This window comes from Sceloporus occidentalis, unplaced genomic scaffold (assembly GCF_023333645.1).
Source record: "Sceloporus occidentalis isolate IW3139 unplaced genomic scaffold, rSceOcc1.0.p SCAF_35, whole genome shotgun sequence".
NCBI classification, from domain to species: domain Eukaryota; kingdom Metazoa; phylum Chordata; class Lepidosauria; order Squamata; family Phrynosomatidae; genus Sceloporus; species Sceloporus occidentalis.
In genome coordinates, this window is record NW_028317015.1 from 2,990,394 (window position 1) to 3,014,499 (window position 24,106).

Here is a 24,106-nt window from a genome sequence, read left to right on the forward strand (position 1 = left end):
TTACAGAATATAAAACTAATATGATTTGATTAAATTGTTTTATATTATTCTTATTCCCATACTATATTGTTGTAGAGACTTTTTGGCATATTGTTGACGCCAATTATATATAAACTGATTTGGAAAGCAGGGTCAGTCCTATCAGAGGCAATGGCGTATTTTGGCATAGGCTGACCGGGCCTCCACCAGTTAGGTGACCAGGCTCCATGGTGCCCTATTGCTTAATGGTCTGGTTGCACAGGTGATTACCCCAACCAGCTCATTTATACTATTTTTGTTTGATCCACAAGACTTGACTCCTTTTAATGTATAATATTTTCCTTGCTGAAACTACCATGGAAATAATGTTTCAGAAGCTAAAATACAGAGATCATTTGTGTCACAGTAGACATAACATACATCACAAGATAACTTGTGACTCCTCACCGCATTTAAAGTTTGAATGGATGGAAACCTCTGAAGTTTTTTTCTCCCTCACTACTGCCCGAGAGTGGTCACATAACTACAAGTCTCATTGCTTGCCCTGAACGTGATCTGGTCAAATGTCAACATTGCAACGTTACTAAATATACACTCACTGGCCACATTATTAGGTACACCTTGCTAGTACAGGGTTGGACCCCCTCTTGCCTTTGTTCTTCATGGCATACTTTCTACAAGGTGCTGGAAACATTCCACAGAGATTTCGGTCCATATGGACATGATGGCATCACGCAGTTGCTGCAGATTTGTTGGCTGTACATCCATGATGCAAATCTCCCGTTCCACCACATCCCAAAGGTGCTCTATTGGATTGAGATCTGGTGACGGTGGAGGCCATTGGAGTACAGTGAACTCATTGTCATGTTTAAGAAACCAGTTTGAGATGATGTGAGCTTTGTGACATGGTGCATTATCCTGCTGGAAATAGCCATCAGAAGATGGGTATACGGTGGTTATAAAGGGATGGACATGGTCAGCAATAATACTTGGGTAGGCCGTAGCAATGCTTAATTGGTACTAAGGGGCCCAAAGTGTGCCAAGAAAATGTCCCCCACACCATTACACCACCACCAGCAGCCTGAACCATTGATACAAGGCAGGATGGATCCATACTTTCATGTTTACGCCAAAGTCTGGCCCTGACATCTGAATGTCGCAGCTGGAATCGAGACTCATCAGACCAGGCAACATTCTTCCAGTCTTCCATTGTCCAATTTTGGTGAGCCCTTTGCGAACTGTAGCCTCAGTTTCTTGTTCTTAGCCGACAGGAGTGGCACCCGGTGTGGTCTTCTGCCGCTGTACCCCATCTGCTTCAAGGTTCGATGTGTTGTGCATTCAGAGATGGTATTCTGCATACCTTCGTTGTAACGAGTGGTTATTTGAGTGACTGCTGCCCATTCTCCTCTGACCTCTGACATCAATAACGCATTTTCGTCCACACAACTGCCGCTCAATGGATATTTTCTCTTTTTCGGGCCATTCTCTGTAAACCCTAGGAGATGGTTGTGCGTAAAAATCCCAGTAGATCAGCAGTTTCTGAAATACTCAGACCAGCCCGCCTGGCACCAACAACCATGCCATGTTCAAAGTCACTTAAATCCTTTTTCTTCCCCATTCTAATGCTCAGTTTGAACTTCAGCAAGTTGCCTTGACCACGACTACATGCCTAAGTGCTTGGCTAAGTGATTGGCTGATTAGCCATTTGTGTTAACAAGCAATTGAACAGGTGTACCTAATAAAGTGGCCAGTGAGTGTATAAAAATGTAAGGCCCACAAGTGAGGATAATGTTGTAAAGGTGAGTGTTTGTGTCTTGATTTAGGTGAATTTATCTTTTTTTAGTGCCATAGGCTTAAGAAATATGTGACTGGCAGGCTGAGTATTGTGGAGGCGGATATGACGCAGACATGAGAGAGACACAGGATCAGCAGCCTATAATTACTCTAAAGAATCTATTATTCCTTTGTGTAACACTTGAGCTGTTATTGCCTTAAAATGTTGACTCTATGCAAGCTCAATCATTAAATAAAAAAAAGTTGTGTGTCGCAAAAACTTGTTTACCACACAATGAAGCATTATGGGTCCAATATTCAATGGGTCTAAAAATTCAATACTTTGTCTTCCAACTCAAATCAGCTATAATTCGTCAATACTTTTATTAAGACCATAATCACCTGTTTCAAGTGTAACTTTGTTCATAATTACCCAGAGAAATACTCAATTATCATGTGACACAAAAAGCAGTTAGTCTTGGTCTGTTGTCGTGGAAATCTAAAAAGCATCTAAATAGTTTCTATGTTGGTTGTGATCTTTAAATTCTGGCCTTTTTACTTACATAACGAAGCCCTCGATACAACTGAACTCCATGATGTGTAAAGCAACCAAGATCACAGGGACAGACATGCTTTGTGGGAGACATTTTCAATAGTAACATTTCTCAGCGGAGGGCACTTTTTTCCCATTTAAAACAATGCTGAATAGTTCCCTTTGGTTAAAAATGTGTTAATAGAATCATTGTATTCCTTTACAAAGGCCCCAAACAGAAAACGATAGTATAGGGCCACTGAAAGCATGGTGTTAAAGGAGACCAGGTTGTGAGACCTGATCATGTGTGAGACAGAAGCATCAATTTTCCAGAGGTCACAGGAATTCTTTCTGGCAGACACAGGTGTCTGTGTAAGGAAACCCTGCCGACCATTGCAAGATCATATAAAGCTGTAGATATGTTGTATGTTATTTTAAAATATCAATGTCATGTGGCCCATCAGGGTGGCACGACCAAGATGCTACAGTGTGCAGCACCTTGCTGGATATGCTCCTCTGCACAGCCCTGGGGAATATGATGGTGCCAAATAAAACAATAGTAATAAAAAAAATATATAGAAATGAACATGTAGCTGTGTACCAGGACCGCCTAACCACCCCCAGTTCTGCCTTGTACACAATCTAAGGAGAGGTCGGGAAGCAGGGTAAAGAAGGAATGGGTTAATGACAACACAAAAGGTTGCATGAAACACTGTTTGCTACACAGATATAAAATCGAGGCACAATTTATTTTACATGAAAAGAAAGTAAACACATTTTTTCTTTTAAAATTGTCAAACGGATTAGTACTTTAAAACCTATCGTCAAATGCCTTGATTGAAATTCTGATCATATCTAAAAGAAAAGTAATTTATACTCAAAATAATAAAAGCAACAAATCCTTTCAGCAAAATAAAAAAAGCATTTAACATCGGTAAAAGAGCTGGCTTTTATGTATCTTTTTATAGTATACTCATTCTGGGAATGTTACAAAAAAAAGGAACTATTACAGCATAGAGTCAATTCTTGCTGAGCATAAACCACTAGTGCTCTGAACACGAAAGATCAACTTATTGATGATTATTGGAAATTCACATTGAAAATGTTTATTCCTCTTATAACCAAATTTGATTTGTATAGGAAATGGGTGGTAGCAGCGTTCCTAGCCTCATTACAAAAAGCAAGGACATGCGAATGACAGGATTTGCCATAAAAAAGGTTATACACTTACTCATTGAGCCACTGTTTTAAGGTGGTGCTGGAGTCCAATGGTTGTGACTGAAGCCTCTAATTACCTTAATGCATCCTGATCATTTCCTATGTCCTCCTACCTGCAAAACATTTTAATGGAAACTGTCTCATTCCAGATTATACTTAAAAACAATTCTGTATCTACGTACAGCATATTATTCTCACTGTGTTTTAACGTATGTTTCCATGTTTCATATTTTATCAATATTATTAGTAATTGTGTATCGTTTCCTTCTGTAATATTGCTACACAATCTGCTAGAGCTCTATTAAAATATTCACTTACTGTAAGTTTTTATTTGTGTTATATGTGAAAATAGCCCAACATCACCCTGGGATAGTTGTAATAATGGCTTTACAGAGGAACACTGGGGTTAACATAACAACCTCACAGAGATTCATGCAAAGTCTGCTACAACAATAGATCTATTATCCGGGAAGTGCGTTACAGCCTCCTACTTGGGCTATAGCTTTTGAGGTTGCGGAAACCGAAATAATCCAGGTGACAGATCATAAACATATCGATTATAACGTATGTGATTGCAAACAGTCCCCGCTGATAATAGAAACTAACAGACCAAGTTTATAGACACATCTTCAATATACTTTTCCTAATCTTCTTGCAGTGCAACGACAAATGCACCAAAGCCTACATACACATGGGAAGAGCTTATTTGGGACTTAAAGAATACGATGAGGTAAGGTTTGCATAATGTCTTGGGAACAATAACTTCTCCAAGTAAACAGACTCTTTATTTAGGCTAAAATTAAGATGTGTTCAGAAACAAGCCATTTACACAAAGAAAAGAAAAAAAGAAAATAAATTACCTAATATATTCAATGAATAGAATCCATCCCTTCCCTTTTAAACATGTTGACCTCTTATTTCGACAGGCTAGAAAAAGTTATTTGAAGGCCATGCAAATTGACTGTAGCCTAGAGAAACTAGTGAAAGGTAAGATATTCTGAGTTGTATGAAACAAAGGTCATACGATATTGACTACCCGATTTTGCTTTTCTCCTACATGCTAATCCTAACATGGTATCCAGAGATATGATTCATTAAAATGAAGAATATATCACCTTTATTTTAGGGAATCATATTTATGGACGCCATATTAGGATGAACATGCAGGAGGAAAGCAAAATAAGGCAGTCACAGCAAAATAATAGAAAATGTTCATTGCACCCAAGAATCCTAAGGATTTAAAAATCCTTAAAAATGAGCAGAATCTTAAAAATGGTCACCGAAACAAATAGCAAAATCTATGCTTTCCCTTTATGGGCTAAATCCTTAGACTATTGTGGCAGATGAACTGGTGTTTATAACAGTTCATATACAGGTAACACTAAGAAGGGAACACTTTGCAGGACAACCAGCACTGTAAATGCAAAGGCCAATGATTCTGTACAGGTAGCACAATAAAAAATGGTTGAACTTCATAAAATCATTTCGATCAGACAAAGAATTGATGATCTATAGGGCCAAGGATGCTCGGAGTTGACATTTCTGCAAGCTAACAATGGACTCCATTATATAGTTAAGGAAAATATCTAACTCCTTTACTGCTGGAGAGGTCACTCATGACTCTTTGTATTCACATATATGAAGTGGTCTCTTAAATAGTACTTATGGTATTGTCTGTTGTAGATTGATTATGAATGATGGATCTATTTTCCTGCTCTATTTGTTTCCCATAATTCCTAGTAAAGATTCTGATCAGTTATATTTTTGACACATAACGGTCCATGTTCTGCAGCCTAATAAAATTGGTGAGATCCTATTTACATGCTCAGACTGTTCCTCCTAAACGATGCTAGCATGCGCATGTGTTTATCACACAATTTGATAAAATTAGATGTGCATCCATAAATCAAAGACATAACTGTGCAGTTTCCCCGCTCTCTCGACAGGTTACCTTAATCAAGCGGACTCCCAGGAGAGAAAAGATAGCCAAGAGCAAAACGCCCTGGAGGAGTTTAAGGCTGGGAAGGAAAATGCTATAACTGTAACTCATCTTCTCCATAAACTCTCCAAAGAAGATCAGATTCCCTTATATTATTCTGGAGGCATCAAGCTTCTTGTGGAAGTAGTTAAGGATTGTGAGTACCATCTTATTTGCTCAGGAACACGAAGGTGTATATTACAGTGTCATTACTAAGCGCTGTGTAAATTGTTGGCGCTATATAAATAAAAGATAATAATATTATTATTATTATTATTATTATTAATACCTATGCAAGGAGGCACTTTTAAGATATTGCTATAAAGGCCAAAAATATAATAAATATAATAAAAATTGTGTGGATACCTCCAACTTCCCCTACTTTACTAGAACTTATGTTCCAAAATGAGATGCGAAATTCAGACTGTAGGAAGTCAAATATATTCAACTCCCTCTAGATCACCATTCTACAGTCTCACAAAGGCTTAGACCATTGTTATTTTATTTCTTTTCAAAATTGTAATTTGGTTTTATGAAACCTCTGCTCCCCGATCACCATTCTACAATTCATTTTAAATTCACTTAATATATCGTATTGAATTTTTTATTTATAAAAAAGGAAGTTGAGATTAAGGGAGAAAAAAAAAGAAACATTCGTTTTTTCCAGGTACAGGACAAACATTATTCCGGACCAACAATGGATTCCGTATTATTGGCGACAACAAAGTTATAAACCGGTATGAGATTTACTTTCTCTCTGCAAGTGTTAAATGACCAAGTATTAAGTTTGGAAGTGCTGTGATTTAGTCACTTGAAATGCTAGGTTTATTTTGCGCCGGCCAGCGTGACTGTGGACATCGAGGAAGAGGCTCTAAGTTGTTTACAGAAATATATGTACCTTAAAAGAGGGAACACTAAAAGCGTTTTTATAGATCCTCTTTAAGTCAAAGAACGGCGACTAACTGATATTTTCACACTTTGACCTGAGGGGGAAAAAAATAAGGTGCAACTATGAATATACACTATATGGACAAAAGTATTTAGACACTGAATCAGTGACTTACACCACCAGGGACGTTGATCACATTGCATTCTAAATACATAGAGATTAATATGTAGTTGCCCCCCCCTTTGCAGCTATAACAGCTCCCACTCCTCTGAGAAGGATTTCCGTGAGATTTTGGAGCATTTCTCTTGGAATCTTTGCCCATTCATCAGTAAAGCTTTTGCGAGGTCAGGCACTGATGTTGGAGGAGAAGGCCTGGCTCGCAATCTCCATTCCAGTTCACGCCAAATGTGCTTGATGGGGTTGAGGTCAGAGCTCTATGCAGGCCGGTCAAGTTCCTCCACACCAAACTCATCCAACCTCATCTTTATGGACCTTGCATTGGGGTACAGACATGCTGGAATAGAAAAGGGTTTCCCCAAAATTGGAAGCATAGCATTGTCGAAAAGTCTTGGTATGTCCCCTCGAGCATAGCATTCCCATACATACTAATGTATGTTATGAATGATAAGAATGTCTATGTATTTAGAATGCAATTAAAAGTCCCTGATTCATAGTCAATACTTTGTCCATGTAGTGTGAGTGCGTGTGTGTAATTATATATGAAGCAGCTTATATATAATACCTCATCTCACTTAAACCATGTATAAGGTATTATGGGATATTCACTAAAGAGACAATTGAAAGGAGAGAGGTTTTAACTCTCACTTGACTAGTCATTATGAAGGGCCAACATTAACCAGTCTGCTGGTTTTTAACTGCTGTAAAGACATAAATCGGATTTCTTCTTAGATTCAGGATAGCCATTTGTTGGGAGGCTGTTTCCACTTATCTACCTCCTTTCTATAAAGTAATTAATTGCCACAAACATATTCCATCTTGATGTTGGTAGCCGGGCAGTCTTAAATTAAGTAGTGAGTGGGCTATATATATATATATATATATATATATATATATATATAATAAAAAGACCCCCCTGACCCACAACCTAACTAATAATGACTTTGTGTTTCAGGAGCCTTGTGACAACACTGACAGATCCCTTACATCTAGATCTTTGTATGTCTGTCCTCGCCCTTTGGCAGACAGTATGCAGAAGAAATGGTAAATCATTTATTTTCTACATAGACCTTCCAAAGTATCTCAGATTTATCAGGTTTATTAATCTCTCTCCTGAATGTAGAATTTGATGTTTAACTTTCCTGTAATAAATTTTAGTAAATAAAATTTGGTATAGCTTATACAGAGACAGGAAAAATGGTCCCAGCGCTTTATCAGGGTCATCACATTAACAGAACACATGTTGGGACTAAAATACCATTGATTAATGTCATTCTCTTTTATTGTTCACTGTAGAGGAGAACCAGTACTTATTGGTGACTCACAAAGACATGAGTACCCACATCCATGCACTACTTTCCTCAGAGGTTCCAGATGTCCTAAGAGAAACACTCAGCCTGATGAATATTTGTTCATCAACAGAAGGAGGAAAAGCTCTACTTCTGAAAAATGTGGACCCACCAAGGTATTTTACTTGCTTTTTATATTATCATATGCGTAATTTCACTGTAAAATGATATCACATTCGCTATATGAAGCTTTGGTTTAGCCTCTATGTTTGCAGTGAATACAGGTTGTGGCATGATAGTCGGCACTGGCTGAATGAGAGATTTCTTATATAGAATAAATGTTCTTATGTTGTCCTTAGGGGATGATTTGCCATCTGTGGGCATATTTTTGCTTCAGATTTTTTAAAGTCAGTTTCAAAGAATGTGAAGCTTCATAGTTAGCAAGGTTGTAAAAAGAAAAAAAGGTCAATCAAGTTTAATGTTCCAGTAAAGAGTCCATTCCTTTGTAGCAGAGAAGGGAAACTCCTTTCTTCTTATCTCAAAAGGATGACCTTGTGCCATCTGTAAATTCTACTAAGAAGTGACCTCTGATCGTTTTTTTCTTTCTTAACTTTAAGTCAGAGGTACAGAGAGTTTTTTTTGTGTTTGCTTTTTTTCAAGTAACTGATGTCAGGCAAGAACAGCAGGGAACATGGTATAAGTTAACCAAATGGGCGCTTCACAGTTTTTGTTATTGTAATAAATACATTGATTTCTTAAAGTTGGTTTCTTGTTGTAGAGTGAATTTTGGTCAAATAGCAGAAACAGATTTAACTAGATCGATCATTCTATCATTCTGCATACACCATTGGTTTAGAAAGGTTGACTCCAATTCAAACAAACTCCTTAAGAGATGGTGAGCCGATCCAGAACTACATTTAGCTCAGTAGGACTAACAGGGTCAGTAGCCAACTGGACACCACACAGACTCAAAACAGTTGAGTTCATCTTGATTGCCGTTGACAGAAGAATTAAACCTCACAGTAAGTTGCCCCAACTTAACTGGAAACCTGTAGTATCCAACTTGCCAGCTTTAAACTCAACTTATTGTTAACAGACAAGCTGCTGTTTAATTTAATTTTTAGACAGAGAATTAGACCCTTAGTAACTAGACCTGCCTCAAAAGTAGTTTGAGAAAAAATTGCCTTGCTCCAGGTTTTTACTCATGTTTTTGTGATTAGTGATTTAACTGTAAGTTATATACTACTTATTTCATGTTTACCCATTGTACAGCAATATATATGATGGCAGTATATAAAATGATGAGTTAGAAGACCAATCTTTATCACAAGCTATGAATTTAATTTTTAAAAATCTGATGGAAAAATAAATAAATAAATAAGTTTACATAAACATTAACCAAACAGATATGGACAGCATAACTCCCTACTTAGCCAGACATTGACGGTGGTACAGCATAACTGCTATCATTACATACTTAGCCAGGCATTTACAGTTGTGCAACATAACTGTTCTCATTATATATTAAGTCTGACATTGACAGTGGTACAATGTCTGCTATCATTAAATACTAAACCAGATGTTGATGGTGGTTCGGCATAACCTCTATCAATATATACTGATGGCAGCACAGGGTAACTCCTATCACTATACAGTGTACCACCATCAATGTTTGGCTTAGTGTATAGTGATAGGAGTTATGCTGTACCACTGTCACTGGATTGTGAGCTTGCAAGTTCAGGGCCCTGTTCTCCTTTTTTGCCGGTTTATTGTATGATTTTAAATTTTACCGACTGATAGCAACAGCACTATGGAATCTGCTGGTGCTATATACATTCATTTTGTAAGAAATTATGACCCTCTTACATTTATTCTTTTAGGGAATGTGGGACAAATAAAGCACAAAGACGAGTGTATAGAAAAATATACCTTATTGGCTCAATTATAGGCTGCACTCACAGTTTGGTGCAATTTTAAAGAAATAATAAATACAAGTTAATGGAATGGTAAAACAGTATTTTATCACTTGAATACATATATTTTAATGAATTTGGTGTCTATTATGCAGTTAGCATATGTTATATACAAACAGAAACTTGTAAAACCAATAGCCATTTTAAGCCCCCCTCTTAATTCATAATGCACCTTACTTATAGATATGCCACTCTGCCCCCTTGATATTCTTTATGCCCCCTAGAAACCCCCCCAGACTTACCAATGCATCCCCAGACTCCCAGGTGTCTAGCGGGGGCAGCTGGTGAACGTCTGCGAGATGCGCGTAAACAACCTCTGTGCGATTCCAGAAGTGGCGAGCAGCAGCAGACGTTTACTGGCTGCCAGAGGGGAGGATACAGGTCTCCTGTAGCCCTGCAGGAATCCTCTTCTCTGGCAGTCAGTGAACATCTGCACGATGCGCATAGACAACCTCCGCTGCCAGCACTTCCGCCACGGCTTCTATGGTGGACCCCCTGGAAGGTTATGCAACGCAGGTGCTCTGTTATAGAAGCCCGGCCGAAGTGCCGGCAGCTTAAGTTGTCTGGGAGCATAGCACAGCCGTTCACCGGCGGTCAGAGAGGAGGATCCAGGTCCCCTGCAGTGCTGCTAAATGAAAGAGAAAAAACACCTGCCCGGTGCACGGAACTGCATGTCCTGGGCATGTGGCGATATACGAATTGCGCATCCCTGCTGCTCTTAACCCCGATTATAGGCCAATACGGTATATTGATATTGAATTTGGTCACTGCTACAGGTCATAAAACAAAATGGATACTTAAGCATCAAGATCATGTGGTTATTTCAATTTATGTAATATCACATTTTAAAAAGGGACCCTTCATTTCTTACACATATAATGTAATGTCTGGCTCAATATATCTTTGCATTACAAAAACTTTTTTTCTGGTGCTATTTACTTTTCTCTCTCTCTCTCTCTCTCTCTCAGGTTGCTGCAAACCCTCCTAGAATATGCACTATTAATGGATGGCAGAGCAAGTGATGCCATGAATTTACTGCATGCAATAACACTACAAAAAAGGTAATTACAAACATTATATAGTTTAAAGGTCTGGGTAGGTGAATAATCTGTAGATTACAAGATCAGGGCTGGGCAAATATATGTGAAATTTAGGAGTCACAGAGAAAAACATTAAGAGGCAGGCATTTCTTTTTGTCTATAAAGAGACATTTTAAATAGCAAAAATGGTGACAAACAATAATGGTCATTAGACTTGTGCATTCGAATTTGTATGAATTGCAAATTTACCCAATTTTGGTAAATTCAGTGATTCATATGAAGCCCCACATGAATCAGAGGAAAATGAAGCAGAAAGCTTTGTCATACAAAATTCATGGGTACACATTCAGTGGGTACGCATTCTCGTTTACGCTCTCTGAATGTCTCCTTGCCTTCTTTGCCGACCGCTTCCTTATCTTTAATCTGGCATCTTCTTTCTTTGTCCGCATCTCAGCGGATAAAACCCGGCAACTTCCGCCAAAATGGCAGCACTGCTGTTGGTCACCGAAAGTGCAAACAGCGATATGTAATCTGCCGATCCTTCAATCCAGGGAGAGGGTGTCAATCCAAGCGCCGTCATTTTGCCCTCACGTGAACTTAGGGCAATATGCTGGCGCTTGCAGGGACATCCTGACATCAGTGCCGCCATTTTGGCGGAAATTGCTAGGTTATGTCCGTGGAGATGGACGAAAAAATAATTTACCAGATTAAGGATTGAAGAATAAGGAGAAGATAGAAGAATGATACAGAAGCGGAAATGGTTGGCAGAGAAGATAGGGAAACATTTAGAGAGTGTGAGAGAGAGTGACTGTGGGCAACAATTTTGTTAGCGAATTAAAATGCCAAACCGAATGGACAGGGAATTAAATTTGTTTCCCGAAAACAAATGTACATGTCCAGTAGTCATACCTACCTGGCTTCTTGTGTTTGTGCTCTCCAGAGTAGGAAAAATTTATGCTAGGGAAATTTTGGTGAAAGGGCATTACATTTACATAAAACAATTTGTAAACATAAGTCATTTTATTACCGAAAAAAAATAAAAGAAGAAGATCTGGTTTTCAAATTAAAATTGTTGTAGTCTGCTACAAAAAAATATAACCCTTTCATCTCGATTTACAAATTGATTTTATGTACTGTATATTAATTTCACAAGAACAACCCACCTTTAAGGCATCCTACGATTGATCTTGGTAGATCACATCCAGTTGACTATTAACTGTATGAACTACACATTCTTTAAAAAAATAATAATCTGTGTGTCAAATCTTTGCACTTTTTTCTCCAAACAGCTCAAAAATCCATTTCAGGACCAACTTTTCTTCTGCATCATTACCCCGTATCACTGCTTTATTGGTAAGTCACATACACGGAAAACTGCTAAATATCGATCCATAGATCATATTAAAAACATACGCACGTGAAAGTCTCCTTGACCATCCCTGTACAGCATTGTAAAGGTTTGTCATTGATAGTTTTGTAGTTGTTACGTTACATACAGTTATTCGTTTTATATAGTGCCATCATATACTGCAAAGCTGTACAATGGGTAAACATGACATAAGTAGTAATACCACAATTCGACTTACAGAAAACAAGATGTAAGAACGGGGCCTGCTCAAGTGAATCTGGATCTATTACACAAGGGGTAAAAGTGCCACTGTAGGGAAGGACCAGCCATAATAGTGTAAGTATTGTATGAAGGCAGGAGAGGGACTAGGAAATGTGAGCTAAATGAAGATGGGAGGAAGGGCATTAACATGTAAAGTTTTAGATGTCCCTAAAGAAATGGGGGAATTTTTGAAGGCAGGGGGAAAGACAGGCCGGGGGGAGGGCATTCCAGAGGATAGGGGCAGCCCTGGAGAAATCTTGCAAGCATGCACGAGAGCTAGAAATCAGAGGAGAGGACCGTCAGATCACTGGATAAGCGCAGAGACTGGTTAGAGGAGTGTATTAAGTGATCCGTGACAAGATATAATAAGGGAACCTGCTATGAAAAGTTTTCACAGCAAGTCAGAATTTTTAAATAATTCTTGTAGCTCGCAAGCAGCCAGTGAAGAGACTGACAGAGAGGAGAGGTGCTCGTTAAGCGATGGAAGAGGAAGATAAGTCTGGCAGGTGCATTCATGGTAAATTGTAGAGGGGCAGGATGGATAAGAGGCAGACCTGATAAGACAGAGTTACAATAATCAAGGTGGGAGGCAATGAGGAAATGGACAAGAGCCTTAGTGGTATCTTGTATTGAGGAGGGATATATGTGGGCAATGTTTTAAGATGGAGATGGCAGGTTTTTTTTTGTTTTTTTTGAGACCCACTGAATGTAGGGTTGAACAAGGAGGACAGAGTCAAGGGCAACACCAAGACAGCGAGACAGGGAGGTACGGGAAACTGTTGAAGCAATGTTAGCATTGGAGGGAGTGACTATGAGTGAGTTTTAGGAATAGTGCAGACATCCAGTTAGAGACAGATGCAAGGGAGAGAGCTCAGGAGAGGATAGGTAGGTCTGGATGTCATTGGCATACAGGTAGTATTGAAAGCCAAAGGGAGAGATTAGTTTGCAAAGTGAAGAAGTAGTGTAAAATGAGAACAGAAGGGGTCCTAGAACAGCCTTGGAGTACCCCGAGAGAGGGGGAAGGGATAATGGAGACGGAGATGCTAAAATTATGATCAGAAAGGTAGGATGTGAACCAGGAGAGAGCAGTGTCACGGAGACCAAGATCATGAAGTGTTTGAAGAAGAAGAGCAGCAGAAAGGCCCACCAGGACAAGCATAGATTAGTATACAGTTCCATTATTTGTATATTACAAACTTATTAGGAAGGTTGTATCATCCGATGATTGATCCAGATCGGTACAATACACCACCTCGTAAAAACCATACCGAAATATGTTTTCTCTTTTCCATACAGCCAATACCTTTAATAAAGTTATACATTTGTACCTACCTATAACATACATAATTTTTATTCTGACATGGACCATTAATGATAAAATCCATTATGTTATCTTTCATCAGGTTTAAAATGAATCTCTCTCTGTACTTGTATTTCATATTTCACAGGGAGATGCTTCATGAGGGAGAAAAGCAAATTCAACTGACCAAGATAATATTAGCTACATTTATCTTTCAGTGACCACAGCTGATGAAATATTGCCGATGTCTCTTGTCTTAACGATATACTAATCAAGACTTTCATTAATTACTCAGAGCAGTAGATCCAGAATTGTGTCACTCAGAAAAACCCAAGATTCAGCTATGGGTGTAGGTTATATTAGTCTTAATGATTTAACCCATTTGGTCCAGGCAGAAATACGGGAGTTAAATTGGTGATATTAAAATCTTCTTTTCAGTTGTCTGAAAAGGCAAGTTTGTGACACAACCTTAGTATAGCTATACATGGGAACTCACTAGGACTCCCTACCTTACTGGAGACTGGAAGAGGGGAATGATTGAGATAAGGGGATGGGGCCAGGTGTGCTAGGGTTGGGCTAGCTTCAAATATCCACAAAAGTGAGGAGAGCTAGTGTGGGAAAACACCACTCCTCCACCCAGATATTAAGCACACTGACCTGGATGCCCAGTTATCAGGGCAGGGTATGCCGATTCGATGACACCGCTTACACAAAGAGTGACTGTACTGCATGAGCAAGAGTTTAGGAACCAGTGCTATAATCTAGTTTTTTCAGACCCTGCCATGATCCCCCACCAGCCCCTGTATTGTCTCTACCGGCCACTGTCATACCCCCACCAACTGCCATACCTCTCCAGCCCCTGTATTGTCCCCACCAACACTGCCATGCCTTCCCAGCCACTGCCATGTCCCATCAAACCTTGTATTGTCTCCACCAGCCCCTATAACCCCCCCACACCTAGCTTTCTTTCATTAGAAGGGCAATATTCCCTTCTGGTATGGCGTAGAACCTGCAAAATCCTATGCTATATGAGGAGCTAGGTTTAGTGGTACAAGAAAGTGAGATTGTGTGTGCGTGTATTGCAGAGTGAATGGGTGTTGGAGCGATTTTGGGTATTGGTATGTGCGTGGACTAACCCTAGACTCACACCTACCATTGGGTGAAATATAAAGAGCATAATCTTACTGCACCAGTCTTAGCATTTATTGAAAGATCAAATGCAACTGATGGAGTTTAGTCCAAAAAAGTGAGTTTGGGTTAGTTTAAAAAAAAAGACAAAAAATATTATCTCACCAATTTAACTATGCTTTACGCAAGGTCAGCTCACCTCTTCTTACTGGAGTTAACCCTTTATAGTGCATAGCTACTGCAGTGAGAAGTCCCAACTTGCTTCAAGTCACCAGAAAATCACCATTTAGTGAATAAGCCCTCTTAAGGTCTCACAGAGGCATTTTATCGGACTTTGACACAAAAAGAGAGTCTAGATGAACAAAACGACTGCTAGAAAGAATCCCTTTTTTCCTTCAACGTGATGCCAACACTTGAATAGAAATGTCTTTCCGCTGGTAGTATAATAAAGTAGTACAATAAGTGTGACAGTAACAGAGGATTATAGATTTGTTTTACTGTCGAAACACCATCTCCAACAATGAGAAATTAGCAAGAAATCCAAACATTTGGCCCGTATGTCTTGCTGATAGATCCAATAAAATTTTAAGTTAAAAACATGGCCAAATAATTGGATCTGAACATGGTATTAAAATTAATTCTGCATTTGGTGCATTGGGTATGCTGATTTATAATAAAGACATTATTCAGGACTAGTATGAAAATACTTTGTGTTGACAGAGGAACCGCTGAAGGCTTGAAAACAGTATATCATGCTTTCTCAACGAGCATTCTGAGTGGACTGAAGTCCCAAATGCATCATGTTAGCTTTATGTGATTTTGTCATTCACCCCTGAGCATGTTAACCAAGTCTCTCTAAATATTCTGTGATGCAGCGGAAGGTAAATCTGGCCAATAAGGCAGTGTTCCCCCAGTGTATAAGTGTGCTAGGAAACCTGATTGAAGACGAAGATATAAGAAGGCAGATGGCTGCATCTCTAGACAGCTGGGATTCCTGCTTGTTCATTTTGGTAAGTAAATTATGGGAGATTGTGTCTACAAGATTATTGTAGCACATATTCCGTGCAGTAGTCATCTCTATGATCTATCACCGGGTTTCCTTCTATTGGCACTATTTGTTAACGTTGTGACAACTGAAACACAGGAGTAAGCTTTTACGTTCTCTAGTACCATAATGAGGAATGTTCAGATTATGTGAAAAAAAACATTCCTAGAATTAATGGAGTTTACAGAAGCATTTGACAGTAAAGAAAGACACTATATAACCCTGTTCTATTGGGGACTTCTTCCTTCCGCACGGTTTAATAATGTGCTTTCCCATGTCTATTCAGGATGAGTGCATTATGCACGGTGATGAAGCAGAGTACAGAGACATTTTGTCTGCAGTGCTTGGCCTCATGTTGAACCTGTCTTTGGAAGGGAATTCAGCCACCCAGGTAAAGGAGATGGGAAGTTTGTGGATAAAAAACATTTTGCCTTTACTGGTTACATTTTGAAGATGGGTGGGTTTTGGGTATTTCTTGCTACTCCTTCCGGAAACCTGCCAATACATGGTACACTGCAGGGTTTATCTACTAAACAAGAGTTGCAAGTGAGTTGGGATGGATTGAAAAATCTCATGCCACTGATGGCCAGACAAAACATCTCATGGCATTTCCAAATTATCTGGAACTCATGGTTTACCAACTCCAGGTCCACCTAAGGCCAATGTCTATACACTGAAGTCCACAAACCAAAGCAGTGTGGACTGTACTACATTTACTCAGCCCACCAGACTTTGAAAACAGTTGACTACGATGGAAGAGTGTGAGAAAAATATTCAGCCATTAGCAGTAGCTAGTCCCAATGAGCACAGTCTGCAGACATACAGAGTGTAGATCTTTGTACGCTACACAAGGAAAACATAAGGTCCCTAAAAGCACAATTACTGCAAGCCCTGCACAGGCAATGAGGTCTCTGGGATGCCTGTGCTCTCCATTTAACATTCCCGTTGTCACTCCAGTAATTAGAAGCTCTTCTGCTACCGAGATTAACATGGAACCCACATGCGCAGGTTGACATGGATGTTTGCCAGCATTTTTAGGTCTGCAACAATGTTCTTTAAAAGGTTACTGCTTTTGTTTTATTCCAGTTCTTCACTGTTCAGCAACAGTCATTGTTTTATATTGGGTTTTTATTTCTAGGATCGTGGCATGGATATAAACTGTAGATGTTTAACCCTTTTAAACAGCGATGATGGCATTGTCCTTACAGTAAGTAATAAAATAATTTTCACCTCATTTCTAACCTCTCTCCCTTGCTTGTGTTGGAAAGCACTGTTTTTCGTAAAATTTGTACCATAGAGGTAGATCTAACAAAAATAACCAGTACTGTGCTGACGGTGCAGAAGGTTTCATTTTGAGAGCAGAAAACTATTCATCCCATCTACTTTGCTCGTTATTCATGTTACATACAAGTTAGCTTTAGGCCTATCCTATGCATGTTTACATTCCTTCACTGTTTTAGCCTTTACGACTTCTGATAGGAGGCTGTTGCATTTACCGTATTGGCTCGAATATAGGCCGCACTTTTCCCCCCCACTTTAAGTCTTTAAAGTGGGGGTGCGGCCTATATTCGGGGTCTAGCGCCCGGCGCCCGGGACATGCAGTTCCGGGCGCCAGGCAGGCAGCAGGGTTAGGATACAGATCCCCCGCAGCGGTGCAGGGGACCCGTATCTTACTCTCTGATACGCTCAGACAGCCTTCCCTGCCAGCACTTCCCACGGGGGGAGTGCTGGCACGGGAGATTGTCTAAGCGCATCGTGCAGACGTTCACCGGCAGCGGTGAACGTCCGCACGATGCGTTTTGCCTCTGCCCCCAAGACTTACCAGAGCAGACTCCCGGGTGTCTTGCGTGGCCCGCAAGACACCCGGGAGTCTGCTCTGGTAAGTCGGGGGGGGCAGAGTGGCAGCATATCTCGGGGGGGGGAGGAGGAGGACAGTGGCAGCATATCTCGGGGGGAGGAGGAGGAGGAGGAGGAGGAGGACAGTGGCAGCATATCTCGGGGGGGAGGACAGTGGCAGCATGTCTATTAAAAAAATGTTTTCTTTAAAAAAAGCACCAAACTTTTAGGCGGCGGCCTATACACGGGGGCGGCCTATATCCGAGCCAATACGGTATGTACCACCCTCTCAGTAAAGTAACTGCCTTACTGTACATATAAGCCTGTGACCTTCTTGTTCTAACATCTCTCCTGCTAATAAAAGTACAACATTTCCACACAAACGGTAGGGCATAAGTAGCGCCTTTAAATGTGTTTACTTAAACATGGAAGAATAGGGCCCCCACCACCACTACTTCATTTTTGTCCATGTAAAATAATTGGTTTCTAGTGACCTGCGAAGTCTGCTTTCATTAAGTGGGTCGCGCTTAGATCAATGAGAACGATAAGGTCTACATGTGGAGCAAATAGTCACAGCATTGCATTGGTTTCCATGGTAACTTTTCTATATATATATATATTATAGAATAATCTATTATATGCCATAGTGTAAAAGAACAGTGACAAGTATGAGAGATTAAATTTAAAGATAATCCCATCTACTAATGTACCATTAGGAAAATAGCTCAACGTCTTAGAAATGGTCCCCATGTAACATCCATTGATTTACTTTGCATGTCAGCACAAGCTCAGAATAGGCCACTTGATCCCCCAATATATATATATATATATATATATATATATATATATATATACACGGTTTGTTCTACAAAACTTATCCCACATGATGATCAAACCACCAACCATTTGTGTTTCAATATTTCTGAAAATAGAACCCAACTTTCATCAAAAGCAGACAGATCCTGCACCTATGAAGAAATTGGGGTCCTGTTTTCAGAATATGTAAGATACGTGCATTTGATCTCTGCCACTCCCAGGAACAACCACGTTGTACTCATTGGTAATATACAGTAAATCAGCATGCTGAAAACAAGTTAACCTGGTCATTTTAGCAGATTCCCATCGACACAGAAAGCAGAATTTTGAAGAAAATATAAAAATAAATATATCATATATTATGATGTACTTTTATAAAATGACACATAGAACTGTACACAATGTATAGTTTGAGAATCTCTGATCTAGTTCCCCTGCTTGTGTTGCAGAGATGCGTGGGCATTCTAAGCAGGGTTCTCCCCCAATGTACAGCAGCGGTGGAGGAAGTCGTTCGCAAAGGAGTTGTTAAGAAGTTGGTGAAGTTGTTGAAGGTAAGCTTACAGGCAAAATACAAGGCTAATGTCTCCTACATAATCAAGAAACATGAGCGTTCTGAATCATTCCACGTAAAACGTACCACGGAGTAAGCATAGCATTGGGTGAAAACGGCGGGTTGCTGGATAATATTGTGGATAATTGGCACCCCGCATTGGGTAACATGCTCATTTATAAAACTATATACAGATTGCTTTGTATTAAACAAAGAAACCCCTGTGAAGGGATAGTTAAATTCCACAACTAAATTAGAAAATAGAATATACACAGGAAACAGAATTAAATTATGTACATTGCACCCAATGAGCCAACTTATCTAAAATAAACTGGATATTCAATATCCTTCTCACCGGATTTAATGGTTATTATTGATAGCAATATATAAATGTTATTTATATACTTTGCTAACACAAAATATGAGAATTCACCCATTGTGTGCTGATATACTATCTGTCCATTGTCTATACTGATGACGTTGACATTTTTGGTGTTCTAAAAGAACACTTATATACTCTATTTAATAGCAGAATTGGTTGTAACATGAACCCCACTCTTGACTGTACTTAATCCTGGTCACAAACCGTATAGATTACAAACTGGACTGGTTACACATCCGTGTTCTGGAAGAGATGGTCACGTGATCACGGCTCTAACACAAGACAGCTACTCTATGGTCTCAAGATCACTGGTCTGGAAAGGAAGGTCACATGGCCACTATTCTAGAACAGGTTGCCATATATTCCTTACTTTCAAAATATCTGTGTAAAAAAATAAACTGAGCAGAACTACGTGGGGTTATAAAGCGCAACCAAACAATAAATATACAGTTAATTTTAGCAGTTTATAAAGTACCTGCGTTGTAGGTGTGCTCATGATTATCCTTGGACAGAAAATTAATGCACATTTTCTATGTTTTCCCCACCCTGTGGGGTTTGCCCTTCTCCACGTAATTATTCTGTGTGCGATCACAATGTAATTGGAAATCCTATTACAGTCTCATAAGTATTAGTTACAGAAGTGACACATTTATTGAGTTTTTTACGTTCCTTCCCAAGAGTACAATGTATATATTTCTGAAATTGAAATATGGGATATGATAGCTTTACCTAATTGTGGGACATCAATATTAATATTCCTTTTCAAAGCCTGACCTGGTTTCCTTATTCTGGGTTAGTTGGGCAAATAATCCCAGTGGTTAAAAATTTGAGAAATCTTCAAAACCTTAACACAGCCAGTGGAAAAAACCAAATACGTTCATACCCCAGATGTGATCATGGTCAGCTTTCATGTAATTGATTTTAAAACAACCTTAAATCAGCCAAGATATTTCTTCCCTGCTCAACGATAGTTTTTAGATCTTTGGTGGAAAATTAAAGGGATAGCCCAAGCAGACCTGGTAAGGGCAGTATTCATCAGCCTTGTTTTTGACAATTACCATCAAATATTGGCTTTGCTGAAGTGTTAAAATATCTGTAATGTTGCTAAATTTTTTAGGCAGGTGGGCCAAAAACATCACTTTATTCTGTGAAGGCTCTTGCTGTGTGTACCAAACAAAATGTCCAAGCTCGGAAGGATGTGATCAAGTGTGATAAAAGTAAGTAGAACTTGACAAGAATAGATCAAATAACTCATACATTTCCTTCTAAACATCCACAGACACTGATAAGCTATACAATACTACATATGCAAATATGTTCAGTTTCAGGTTAATTTTTTTGCCACAAAAGCCAGAAGTCCTGTGTTTACCCTGTTCTGATGGGTATTTCTTTTACCTGACCTATTTGCTTTACTAACTACAGTATATAATTATGTTGTAAATAATTTATAACGCTGCAGAATAGGATGCCACTATATAAATGATTAATAATAGAATTATATCTCCCTTAAACGCTAAGCATGCATTTAATGGCACGCTGCAGATGACATACAACCACGGCATTTCTTTGTTACCGGTTTTAAATCTTATTTGATATACCGTCTCATCTTCATTCAGCTTGTGATGGTTTGTGGCCTATTAGCCTCTTAAACTAAGATTAAAGATCAATAAAAATCCAGAACCGATTACTGAAATTTATTATCAGAATTGCAGAATGTCAGAAATTAGTATTATTTTTACATAGAAAGTTAGATGAAATCACCCTTTTCCCTAAATGTTTAGTCATAAGACATTTCAGTTTGTCTTTTGAAATACATTTAAAATCTTTGATGAGAAACGGTAGTGATTCTCGGTTGTCTTACTTAACCCAACGTTAGAATTATATCACATTCTGGTGCCCGCTTGATATTCAATACATTGAGCTTACTGTATGTATGTCTATGTAAGTAAATGTAATGTTATAAACCATGCAAAATGAAAAACGGTCGTTGGCGGGATAGAGATGTTATCTTTCTACATCTTTGTGTAATATGGTAGATTAAGTCGGTATATAGATGACAATTTTATGGCACCATAAACCTTAAACGGAAAAGAGGGTTTAGCCAAATCCTACTAATACCCGTTTTCATATGTTGCTGGTTAGATTTGTGAAATTTGTTCTAAACCCCTTTGGAACAAAGAAAGCTCGCTGGTAAAATTGCTTTAGTAAATAAAATACACTGTTTATATTACTGGAATATTGGAAGTATTTTTCTCAGACATTGAGAGATCCCCGCTTTTTTTTTTTTTTTTTTTTTTACATATGTTAGTGTACTAACTTGACATACTTAACCAATGGAATATTTTGGGGGGATATTCTGCTCTTGCAGAAGAGCCAAATATTGGAAAACAAGACGTGTTGTGAATACAGGGGTTAGCGTATGTGTGGTTTTTTTTTTCTTAACTTGTGTACTTGTCCCACACAGAATTCCACACTTTACTGAACCTATTGAGTTCTACTGATGAGATAATTGTCGGCAATGCTGCTCTCTGCTTGGGATACTGTTTTGAAGTTCCAGGAGCAGCTTCCTCGTTGCTACAGTCTGATGTCCTGAAACGTCTGCTGACCCACGCTGGCGGGGACACTAAGAGGACTGCGGTACAGCAGAATGTGGCCATAGCCCTAGGGAAACTATGCACTGCAGAACCAAGGTAACCAATGTATAGAATGTCTCTAACTTCTAAAGCTATGTCATGCATGAGGGCTTTCAACTCTGCTTATTGCATCTTCTTTATTAAACCTTGTGTAGGAAAGGAAATATTTCCCAGTTACATACACTAAATAAACCTAAGTCATTGTGTTTACATATTACAATAATCAATGCATTTATAGCAGAATATCACTGTATGTGTATATGATAGAAGTCACTTTCCTTTTCTTATTGGCTATTCTCCCATTATTGGGAAATTACTGAAGGTCTTTCATGAAAATTAGCTGGTTCTACTAGCCTTTGTAAGACCTGGGGGTAGAAAGATGAAGAGGATTTCAGATTAGGAAGGGAATTAGTACATTAGTTCTGCCACCAATCTCAATAACTTGGAGTATAGTCCTTACTGGTCTTTTACTGTTAAACCAGTTAGTTTTCATCCTTCAGTTTAGCGTGAGTGCAGTAAGTTCTTACATGCTTAAGTTATGGAGAGTGTCAGGGGTGCCCCACAAGTACCAAATAAATTCCATTTAAGCTTAAATAAAAATGCAGAGATGTGTACATCTAAATAAAAATAATTAGGATTTATATGATCATTGTATTGATACTATAGTGCTTATCATATAATCTCTACTCACCCATTGTCAATGTTGTAAATGACGGCTCACTTAAGAGATGTTTTTTTGTTTTGTGTTGTTAGCGCATTCCGAGTAGCTCATGTTTCTTTGTTTCATTCCAGATATATGAGTCAACTTCGTGAACTTCATGGAATTGAAATTCTAAATTCCTGCATGAAATACATAAACTAAGCATGACTCCATTTTTGTTCCACCACAATAGTATTAATCGTTCTCAAGGATGATGAAGAATACTCAACCCAAACATGAACATTTTACCTTCTAAAAAAATTCCAACCTTGCATTCATTTTGTGAATGTATTTTTTACGTTTTGTTAATCTAGTCATTTGGTATGCAATACATTTGTTGATGTTTCATTTGTTCCTTTGTCATCAGTGTATATTGTTCCTAAACTGTTATTTCTATTGTAGTTTCTAGTTTTCTGAATTTACATTGTTTAAGTCTCGCTGTGATAATATGACCCATTATATATTGTGTTTAAGAACAAAGTTGCTATACGTGACAGAAATAAAACCATACACTAACGGTAATGAGACACCAGTATGCAATTACAGAGACAAATGGTGAGGCGAGTTAGGATAGAGGGTGAAAGGTCAGAAAAGGAAAAGGAGGGTGAGAGAGAGAGAGAGTGAGGGTGAAAGGTCAGAAAAGGAAAAGAAGGGTGAGAGAGAGAGAGAGTGTGTGAGGGCGAAAGGTCAGAAAAGGAAAAGGAGGGTGAGAGAGTGTGTAAGGGTGAAAGGTCAGAAAAGGAAAAGGAGGGTGAGAGAGAGATAGAAAGTGAGGGTGAGAGAGAGATAGAAAGTGAGGGTGAGAGAGGGAGAGGGTGAGTGAGAGAGAGAGAGAGAGAGAGAGAGGGTGAGTGAGAGAGAGAGTGAGAGGGTGAGTGAGAGAGAGCGAGGGTGAGAGAGAGAGAGCGAGGGTGAGAGAGAGAGAGCGAGGGTGAGAGAGAGAGAGCGAGGGTGAGAGAGAGAGAGCGAGGGTGAGAGAGAGAGAGCGAGGGTGAGAGAGAGAGCGAGGGTGAGAGAGAGAGCGAGGGTGAGAGAGAGAGCGAGGGTGAGAGAGAGAGCGAGGGTGAGAGAGAGAGCGAGGGTGAGAGAGAGAGCGAGGGTGAGAGAGAGAGAGAGAGAGGGTGAGAGAGAGAGAGAGAGAGGGTGAGAGAGAGAGAGAGAGCGAGGGTGAGAGAGAGAGAGCGAGGGTGAGAGAGAGAGAGCGAGGGTGAGAGAGAGAGAGCGAGGGTGAGAGAGAGAGCGAGGGTGAGAGAGAGAGC

General features: G+C 39.2%; 1 protein-coding gene across 1 annotated transcript in view; it reads left to right on the plus strand.

Annotated features, from left to right (window-relative positions):
- The window catches only part of LOC149297963 (tetratricopeptide repeat protein 12-like), a 37,772-nt gene extending 14,763 nt beyond the window's left edge, over window positions 1–23,009 (plus strand). The window contains exons 7-20 of the mRNA XM_089487836.1: window positions 4,161–4,232; window positions 4,429–4,489; window positions 5,449–5,637; window positions 6,148–6,217; window positions 7,502–7,590; window positions 7,843–8,011; window positions 12,138–12,201; window positions 15,761–15,895; window positions 16,217–16,321; window positions 17,069–17,137; window positions 19,032–19,133; window positions 20,632–20,731; window positions 21,979–22,204; window positions 22,940–23,009. Coding sequence (XP_089343962.1) covers window positions 4,161–4,232; window positions 4,429–4,489; window positions 5,449–5,637; window positions 6,148–6,217; window positions 7,502–7,590; window positions 7,843–8,011; window positions 12,138–12,201; window positions 15,761–15,895; window positions 16,217–16,321; window positions 17,069–17,137; window positions 19,032–19,133; window positions 20,632–20,731; window positions 21,979–22,204; window positions 22,940–23,009 — 1,521 coding nt within the window. The remainder of the gene's footprint in view (window positions 1–4,160; window positions 4,233–4,428; window positions 4,490–5,448; window positions 5,638–6,147; window positions 6,218–7,501; window positions 7,591–7,842; window positions 8,012–12,137; window positions 12,202–15,760; window positions 15,896–16,216; window positions 16,322–17,068; window positions 17,138–19,031; window positions 19,134–20,631; window positions 20,732–21,978; window positions 22,205–22,939) is intronic.
- The last annotated feature ends 1,097 nt before the right edge of the window (window positions 23,010–24,106 follow it).